Here is a 10,492-nt window from a genome sequence, read left to right as displayed (position 1 = left end):
CTTGAGGGTTCTGATGGGAATGATGGGGCAAAAAGATAACAACATTCTTGGTCTCTGGATGACTTCTCCCCCCGCCCCCGCCTTTTTTTTTTCCCTAAAGATGGTGTGTGCTCACCAGAAAAAGACACAGAGACAGAGAGACAGAGATAGAGGGAAAGGAGATAGCGCCCTCTATGGGACACGGTCATGCAATTCTTTCTCCTCCAACTCTTTCTCCTTTTCGGATTTTGAACATACTGCACACACATCCAGTGTATTCTCAAGTTGTTGTGTCCAGGACTTGAACCTCTGGGTTGGCCATGTGGGATCTGGCTGCTTTAACCACCAGGCCACAGAGCAAGACCCAGACAGTTCTCACAAAAGTGTGAGAACCAATACTTTAAAAATCTGTATTTTCAAAGAGCCTTTCTCATGTGTATTGTAAACTCAACCGAACATCGAAGTTTTTACTCTGCTTAGTTTCTTTAAAAATGTTAAAATAATAATTATCATTGTAACTTCTGATTCACATATAGTAGTTGTACACCTGGATTGGATACAGTGTGGCTTTTCAAGGCACGTGTACGATGTGTAATAATCAAACCAGGGAAATAAACCGTCTTTAACACTTACCATCGCTTTGTGTGTGCACATTGGAAATTCACTGTACTGGTAATCTGGAAATAAACGTTAAATTGTCATGGGGCCAGCAGGTGGAGTGGCAGTTAGGTACTGGACTCCCACATGGCCAAACACGGTTTGAGTTCCAGAGCCAGCAGCTTGAGGATCACACCGGGCATGTGTGCATGTGTGCCCAAAGTCCCAAGAAGAGAATGGAGGAAAAGGGACTGAGCGTAGTCATCCCTCCTGGGGGTGATTTCTCACTTTCCTTCACTCTGTCTCTCTCAAGTGAGTATGAGTGACCTATGGCAAAAACCTAAACATAATTAAAAGTAAAAAAAAAAAAAAAAAAAGAGTCAGCAGGTGGTGTGGTGGTTAAGAAGCTTGACCCATCTAGTTAATCATGGTTTGAGTTCCAGATCAGGTAGCTGGTTTTCTCACTTTCTCTCTCTATCTCTCTCTGGTGAGTGCACTTGTCCTATAGCAAGTGAAATAATAATTAATTATATAATTTTTTATATTTTTTATTTCATTTTCTTTTATACATTCGATCACATTATTTAGCTTACAAAGTGAATATTCCAACATGTGAACATTTCTCCCTAGTCAGTTGATAAACTATAAAATTATGTTCAACAGGGGACCAGCAGTTGGCGTAATGGCTATGTCACTGGACTCCCATGTAGTCGACCGCGGTTTCGAGTCCTGGACCTGGTGGCTTAAACTCACGCTGGGCGCGTGTGCATGCGTGCTCAAGTTCCCAAGAGGAGAATGGAGGAGAAGGGATTGTGGCATGGCCATCCCCCCTGGCAGGTGATTTCTCACCCTCTGTCTCTCTGTCTCTATCTGTCTCTCTGACGAATGCACTCGCCCTACAGCAAAAACCTCTCCAAAAAAAAAAAAAGAAAAAAAATTATGTTCAACAGATAATACCACATTTCTTTGTCCTATTAGTGCTTTACCTCTCTATTTTTAAAATAAAAATTATCACCAATGCTCTTTATTTTGCTATAATATTTTATAACCCATTCACTTGTTACATGCACTCTTTCTAAAATATTTCCATTAACATGTAATAATTAGATGCCCTCTTGTACCTTTCTGCTTACTCTCTTCCTCCATCCTTCTTTCACTTTTCCTCGTCTTTTCACTCCCTTTATTGGCCCACATTTTATTGACACTCTGTTTTAGATTAAAAAAAAAAAACAATTGATTGGTCCTTAGGTGGCAGAGTTGTTATAAGAATGTCATCATTTTGAGATTGATCTAAAATGGTGACTATAAAAGTGGAAGCCGCCCCTACCCCTAATCCCCCACCTTCAGAAGAATCTAATCAGAAGGTTGCTAACCCAGAACACTATATTAAATACCCTCTACAGAACAGAGGCACACTCTGTTTTTTAAAGAATGATAAAAGCAGGCTGGAAGGTGGCAGGGTGGTTGGGGGTGGACTCTCACATGGTCGATTGCAGTTTGAGTCCTAGACTGGGTGACTTGCATCTTGCTTTCCCTCTCTCTTTCTGGTCAAATTGAAAATAAATAAATAAATAAAATTAAATAAATAATTCTTAACAAAAAGAATTTTAAAAAATGAAAAGCAAAACTTGGCAAGCAAATCTTTGACTGATCTCTAAGTTTGATACTGTGGAAGTCTTTTGGGTTCTGTTGTCTAGTATTTTAATGCCTGGCTATAATTACTTTTTTAAAAAAATAGATAAAAAGGTTCTTGCTATACGGTGTGTGTGCTCACTGGACAGGAGAGAGAGAGAGTGAGACAGTGTGAGGGAAATGCAGAAATCATCCCCCAGGGGAGATCATGAAGGAGTTTTTGGACCAAACTAACCTTACATGAGGGTACTTATAACAAACAGTTCATGGAAAATGGAATTAAAGTGCAAGTTTATTTTGGTGTAAAAAGTTGAAATTTGTGTATATTTTTCATAATATACATTTCAGTGAACTGTTTTTAAGACCTCTTGCACGTTAATTTTCTTTTCATCAACTTCTTTATGTATTGTTACTTACATTCAATCATTGTACTTTTTTTTTGAGAAAGATTTTTGCTATAGGGCATGTGTGCTCGCTAGAAAGACAGAGAGACAGAAAGCCAGAAAGCACCCACTGCCCAGGGGAGATATCCACACCACAATCCCTTCTACTCCATTCTCCTCTTGGCATTTTGTTGAGTATGCATGCACATGTGTCCTGCGTGATTTTTAAGCTGCTGGGTCCGGGACTTGAACTGCAATAGACTACATAGGAGTCCAGCGACGTAAGCATTACACCATCTGCTGGTCCCCAATCATTGTACATTTCTATAGCGCAAAATATGCTTTAGCTTTTTGAAGTCCCCTGATATTGTGGAAATGACATTGTATCTTATATGGATTTATACATAGACAATAAAACCCCATGCTTGGGAGGTACTGTATTGTCTTTGTGAAAAGAAGAGGAAGGTTCAGGAAGATAATAAAACTGCCTTCTGTGTATCTATAATTTTGCATTTTATTGAAAAGACCTAAAGATGAAATAGAATGCCAACATTTGCAAACTGTGGGATGAGGGTCATATATATTTTTGTTTTTCATGTTATTACTTTTTTATTTATACATTCCATCAGTGCATATTTTACAACATTGAAAATGAATTTTCCCAGTATGAAAACCCTGTATGTTAGTCCAGTCAAAGAAATTACCATACACATTATCATCAACAGTTAATTTTCCTTTTCTTGGCCTGTCGAATTTATTTTCCCCTTGATTACCTCTCCCTGCCCCATTTCCTGCCCTCCTCCCAGACTGTCTCTGGTATCCACAGTTTCTTTCCATGCTTTTATGCCTTCCAATTTTACAGTTTCTACCATAGAGTGCAGACATTCGGAATTTGTTACATTTTTTTCCTGCTGTTTTTTGAAAATGTATTAAATATTTGATAGTTTTATGAACAGAATCAAGCTGACAAAGCATCTGGGTGATTGTCTATGGGTATCTGCTGCCCTCTCTAAAATCTTAATCCAGACTATGGACTGATGTAGATAAGGGGGTTTTTCAAAACGTGCATGGAAACTGTGTACAAGGGGGAAAAAAAAACAAAAACTACTCGTGGATTTCAAATTATTCTTGCACCAAAATTAATTCCTGCTTTCATTCCATTCTTCTACAAATTTGTTTTACTCCCCCTTATATCATTGCATTTCAAAAATTAGGACTGGAAATAAAAGGTGACATCGACTGTTATGAGCTGAACCATGTCCATCCCCCAAAAAAATTTTGTGTGGAAGTCCTAAACCTCTGAACCTCAAAATTTTAACCTGTTTTGGAGACAGGGTCTTTAAAGAGTTAAATGAATTTAAATGAGCTGAGTAAGGTGTTCCTTAATCTAACTGATGTTTTTATCAAACTATATTATTTTAGTACTGCCACTGTAGAGAACGATATGGAGATTCCTCAAAAACCTACAGGTAGAATTACCATACAACCCAATAATTCCACCCCTGAGTCCCTACTCAAAGAATAAAAAGACACTCGGTTGGAAAAACACTTGCACATCCCATGTTTACAGCAGCATTTTTCACCATTGCTAAGACATGGAATTAATTCAAATGTTCAAAAGCAGATGAATAGATTGAAAAAATGTGGCACCTAGACACTATGGTATACTACTCAGCCATAAACAACAAAAAAATCAGACTCTTACATTTGATACAAAGTGGATAAATATGGAAAAGTTAATGTTAAGCAAAGCAAGCCAGACTATGAAAGACAGACATTGTATGCCCCCTCTTAATATATACTGAATGTCTACACTCTACAGTAGAAAGTGAAAGATTGGAAGATCTAATAGTAGGGAAGGAAACTGAATACTTGAGATATATGGGAGGGTTGGGTAATAGGAAGTGGGAAGGAAGGGATCAGGGGTAAGAAAACATTTAACAGACACAAAAATGAGAAGTTTAACTGTTGATAATGCATATGGTAACATCTTTGACTTGACTACTATGCACTGCATTCACACAAGAAAAACCATTTTGTACATTATAAAGTTATACAGTGATTAAATATAAATTTTTTAAAAAGAGAGAGATTAGGACACAGACTCATATAAAGACCAACGTGAAGACCTGTGGAAGAGATGGGCATCTATAAGCCAAGAAGAGAAACCAGCTCTGTAGACATCTCAGTCTCAGACCTATAGCCTGCAGAACTGTGAGAAAAGTAATTTCTGTGTCAACCCACCCAGTGTTTGGAATGTTGCCATGACAACCTTAGCAAACTACACTAGGCAAGCTCTTCACCAAGACCACAAGGATTCAAGAGAATGAGAGAATATTTCTTAACAGTTGTCCGGTTTAAGAAGGGGCAGACTTTCGCTCAGAAGGAAAACATGTCTTGCTATTACAGACAGAACAAAGACATTGCAGAATGAGATCTGGGTGTGTGTTTGTGTAAATGTACATGTTGGCATAAATGTATGTGTTGGTGTAAAAGTACATGTTGGTGTCAATCAACGTGGGCCATGTCAAGAAGCTGACAGACAGAGGCTCCAGGGAACTTGTTCCTGATCATCTATGTGTGTGTCCTCCTCACTGCTCTCCCAGGGTGAACCTGTACTTATATACCTGCTCCCATTTCAAAAGTACTGATTAAAGTGAGAACAAATAGAGAAGCATGACATTAGTGGGATTCAGATATGGTTTATTACCTGTTGGTGATGGCGTGTACAGTACTCTCAACTGGACAGGTCTGAGAAGTATTTCATGTTGGCTAAAGTCTTTTTACAAGCAAAATAATAAATAGTGATGGAATGTTTATAAAATAATTGGAATAATCATAATAATAACAATCTGGAAAAAAATGAACAGCTATTGGATGATGATGGGGATTTTCATGTCTTTGTATTGACTGATATGAATGGTATTCCTTCTGGAAAAATAAATCTAACGTACTGTAAAGTTATATGTGATTTGATGTAATATAGACAAGATTATGATAATCATTTAAAAATTTTTTTAGATTATGATGAAGGCATTCTAGAATACCCTCAGTGGAAGATATAGAAGAGACCATTTTCCTGAACACTGGACCAACTTGTGCTTATATATCAAAGCTATGATAAAAGGAAAGGATGTCATACTGTCTACACTAGGAACCTTCTGTCAGAGCTAAAGCAGAAATCCTTTGAGCATGACTAAATGTAACAGACATGTAACTTTCGTGGGCAAGCGACAATTCCAAGTGGCATGGCTCTTATCTGGCTTAGTTAGGTCTTGAACTGCTCAAGTACAATGAGCAGAAGAGTAATTTCTTTTAGAAAATGTTTGTCTCTAACTTCATAAGTCTACCTTTTGCTACCTGGATGTGAGGAAAAAGAAAGTAAGTTTATAAGGCTATTATGAGAATCACATTCCATAATACAACTAAAATTATTAATATGATTTACAGCAGAGTAAGCTCTATAAATAGCAACTCATTGTTATTATAATTACTAGCTAAACTTTAGTTATTTTTATAACATACTTGAATATTCAAATCTGGTTCACAGAAGGTGCTCAACTGCTTTCTTTTTGAGGGGAGAGGTTTTTGTACAGGGCACGTGTGCTCACCAGACAGACAGAGAGAGACAGAGAGACAGAAAGCGAAAAATCACCCCCCAGGGGGGATGGCCACGCTGCAATCCCTTCTCCTCCATTCTCCTCTTGGGATCTTGGGCATGCACGCGCGCCAGGCGTGAGTTTAAGCCACCGGGTCCGGTACTCAAACCGCAGTCGACTACATGGGAGTCCAGTGACATAGCCATTATGCTAACTGCTGGTCCCCTCAACTGCTTTCTTGATGTAACTTGTATTGAACATGAATTCAGTTTTAATATGAATAGAACTACAAATTATTGTAACACACCACACTTTTTGCTTTATAACATTGGAAGCTCAAAAACAATCTTGCCTTTCCTCTGATAACACTGTTGTCATACAATTCTGCTATATTTATGTACACTCAGATTTTTAGAAAATTGGTTAAATGATACAACCAAAGTTGGCTAGCTAGCAAGATTCCATTACTAGTACTTTATTCACTAGTAAATTGTACATTGACATTAATACATAGAAGGCAAATAGATGAATTTCTGATTCTGCTGTTTTCTACATTTCTTTAAAAAGTGGACAGGAAAACATGATGCCATTTGGTAGTCTTGTGCACTCCGAAATAAAGAATAAATGCAAATATATAAAGTTTAAAAAATAATATTGATTAAAGTTACCTGGGTGGCTTCATGGAGAAACGATGCTAGACATCTCTTGTGGCCAGTGAAGACAGAAGGTCTGTCCGCATGAACGGCAGACAGATCAAGCGAGGCCATGAGCTTCTCCTGGTGAAGAAGAATTGTCTCTGGGAGGTGGCTCAGGTATTGTTTTCTGACCTGGCAAAGGCTGTGCGGTCACAGGCTGACTTCTTCAGTCCCTATGTCCCGCGGGGATCAATATCCACAGCTCCTCATTAGCCGAGCAATTTTACTGCCTACTGATCCCAAGGCAAAGAAACTTCTTACAGATCAAGATGACAGAACTGAGGATGTCAGGATGGTTGGCCCCTTAGCCCTTTAGAGTCAGGTATATGCCATTCAGTTCCCTTCTCTCTCTCTCTCTCTCTCTTTACTTTTTATTTATTTATTTGAATTTTGCTGGGGGAGGAGGGTGTGCACTCATTGAGAGACAGAGAAACAGAGAAGGAGAGAAAGCAACCTATAGGAAATGATCATACCACAATCTCTTTTCCTCCATTTCTCCCTTCTTTCAGGATTTTGGGCATGCACGTGAGACCAGTGTGTTTTGGGCATGCACATGAGACCAGGTCCAGAACATGAGCCATGAGGTTGGTCATGTGGGATTTGGCTAACTTAACCACCAGGCCATGGAGCCAGCCTCTCTTAACCATTTCATATAACACTTCATGTATACACACACCGCTTTTCAAATAAACCTGTCTTCCTTTATCAGCTACAGAGACATCGCTACCTATTATATTTCATGGTACCAGAAAGACTGATAGCAAGTTTAGATGTGAAAACACTACACTAATAGCTAAGATACTGTAAAAACATAAAAACTCAGAGTTTCTCTTACTAAGAATCACGGAATATTCCTTGAATCTTAATTGTTGTCCATATTTATGCAGCAGAAACTAACCCATTCTCAGACTAAGTATAATTGCAATCAACATAATTTTTAGTCCCTTTTTAGAGTTTCGTAATCAGCTTTTCCAATATTGTTAAAATAGTTTCAATATATTATTTCTTTTTTTTATTTCTATTTTATCTTTTTTTTTTTTTTTTTTGGAGAGATTTTCACTGTAGGGCACGTGCGCTCGCCAGACAGACAGAGAGAGACATAGAGACAGAAAGCGAGAAATCACCCCCCGGGGGGATGGTCACGCCGCAATCCCTTCTCCTCCATTCTCCTCTCGGGATCTTGGGCATGCACGCACACGCGCCCGGTGTGAGTTTTAATCCACCGGGTCCGGGACACGAACCGCGGTCGACTACGTGGGAGTCCAGCGACATAGCCATTACGCTAACTGCTGGTTCCCTATTTTATCTTTGTTTTACATTCAATCACGATGTATCATTACAGCATACCAAATGAATTTTCTCATCATGGCTATGCTATCTGTTGGTTCAGCAAAAGATACTATCGTACGTATTATCATCAGCAGACAATTTTCCATTTTTGTGTCTCGTAAAAGTTTTGCTTCTTTATATGTTCATTCTACTCACTGAGCTTTACATCTAAAGTCAGACATGTGTTCATAGATATGTTTATATCAACTCTGCTTACTATTGAAAGTATTTAGTTTAATTAAGATCTTTTGTGAATAAATAAAATGTGGTAAAAAAAAATGAAAACCAACTATAGAGACCAGAGACAATGTGGGAGGAGGGTGGGAAATGACAGAGGATATGAGGGAGGGAATCGGGGTGGGGGGGGTGTGCCCAAGGTCCCAAGAGGAAAATGGAGAAGAAGGAATGGTGGTATGGGCCAAAATAACCCAATAAAACAAGTTCTGTGGTATAGAGCTGTACAGTGATGGCATCTAAATAAAAACATAATTTCAAAAATACTTGTGATCAGCTGAGTGACTTCCAGCATGGCAGTTCAGTTTGGTACTGACTTTGCCACCAGCCTGGGCCTGAGATATGTTAACATTACTAAAAATAGACATATTTTACCAGGAATAGGTCTCAGTAATTATTTTTAGGATATGAAAGATCCACTCCCTTGGTTCAAAATAGACCTTCAAGGCCCTAACCACAGGGCCAGAGAAAGTTTGTCTTCACGAACCCCTTTGTGTAAATTTTTAGTTTGACTGGCCACCTCTACGGAACTTTCCTTTGAGAGGGATCCATAAAAGGCATCATTGAAACGTGACCCCTGCCTCAGGCTCTGCTTCTACAAAACCACAGCAAAAAGACTGAGCTCTGAGAAGTTGAATCATTTGATAAACGTTACAGAGCTCGACAAAAAGAAAAGTCTAGCTCGAAGCCCATATACAAATGTTCTTGGCTGTCATGCTGCACAGTCATTTTGTAAGACCTTGGAGAAAGAAGAGTTACACATTCTTCTTGACTCACTCTGGAAACCAAACCCAAAGCACATGATCAGAGAAGAGAAATTTTCCTTTCAACCAGTTTCCTCAAGGCTGCCTTCATGTCCCTGTTCCTCAGGCTGTAGATGAAGGGGTTCACCATTTGAGGGACCACCATGTACATCATTGAGGCCACGGCAGTCATCCTGGGAGAGTCAGAAAATGCAGAACTAAAATACCCCCCAAAACCTGACCCATAGAATAAGGAAACCACTGTGAGGTGAGACCCACAGGTGGAAAAAGCTTTATACTTTCCTCCTGCTGATGGTATCTTCAAAACAGAGAAGACTATTTGGGTATAAGAAACAATAATCCCACAAACACAAACACCACCAAATAAGCTAGCAGCAACATTTATCACGATGTTATTGATAAGGGTGTCCGAACAGGCAATATTGACAATCTGGGCAAGATCACAGAAGAAGAGGGGAATCTCCAGGTCCGTGCAGAAGGACAATCTCAGCACCATCAGACAGTGCAGGAGGGCAATCACACAGCTAAGGAACAGAGAGACTAGACTCAGCAGAGCACAGAGCTGGGGGTTCATGATGACCATGTACCTCAGGGGGTGACAGACGGCCACGTAGCGGTCATAGGCCATAATAGCCAGAAGAAAGTTTTCCAAGGCTGCAAATACCAGGACAAAGTAGAGTTGGGCAAGGCAGCCCTTGTAAGTGATACTCTGAGTCTGGGTCTGGACGTTCACCAGCATCTTTGGGATCGTGGTTGTGCTTATCCAGATGTCAGTAAAGGACAGATTGCAGAGAAAGAAGTACATGGGGGTGTGCAGTTGAGAGTCAGAGCTGACTGCCAGGATGATGAGCAGGTTTCCCAGGATGGTGACCAGGTAGATAAACAGGAAGAGGCTGAAGAGAAGGGGCTGCAGTGTGGGATCATCTGTCAGCTTCAAAAGGAAGAATTCTGAGACCTCTGTTCGATTTATGGGCTCCATGTTATTGGTGGACCTGTTGTAAAAGATCATAAAATCGGTGATTTCTGCTTCTCCCCTAATAGCAGCCTCACCCACTGAATCTTGGACCCCACTCCAGGGTCAAGGATGGTAACTCCAGGGGTGGAAATGAGCAACATGTATTTTAATGAGCTTTCCAGATGATTTTGACTCATCCTAGAAAGTTTGAACATCACTGCCCAAGAAATTTCTTTCTTCTCTCTTTTGAACCAAAGCCAGCATTTGAATCTTTCTGTTCCTTTCTCTCTCTTTCTTTCTTCTCTCTCTCCTCTACTTCCTTCTT

General features: G+C 39.6%; 1 protein-coding gene across 1 annotated transcript; it reads right to left on the bottom strand.

Moving 5' to 3' along the window:
* Positions 1 to 9,252: 9,252 nt before the first annotated feature.
* LOC102469466 (olfactory receptor 7G2) lies at positions 9,253 to 10,221 on the bottom strand. The gene has a single exon (XM_006156149.2). It carries the CDS (start codon positions 10,219 to 10,221, stop codon positions 9,253 to 9,255), a length of 969 nt encoding a protein of 322 aa, XP_006156211.2.
* Between the last annotated feature and the right edge of the window lie 271 nt (positions 10,222 to 10,492).

This window comes from Tupaia chinensis, unplaced genomic scaffold, assembly GCF_000334495.1.
Source record: "Tupaia chinensis unplaced genomic scaffold, TupChi_1.0 Scaffold000482_1, whole genome shotgun sequence".
In the NCBI taxonomy this organism is placed as follows: Eukaryota; Metazoa; Chordata; class Mammalia; order Scandentia; family Tupaiidae; genus Tupaia; species Tupaia belangeri.
The sequence above is the reverse complement of the archived record's forward strand: the minus strand, read 5'-3'. Positions and strand labels throughout refer to the sequence as shown.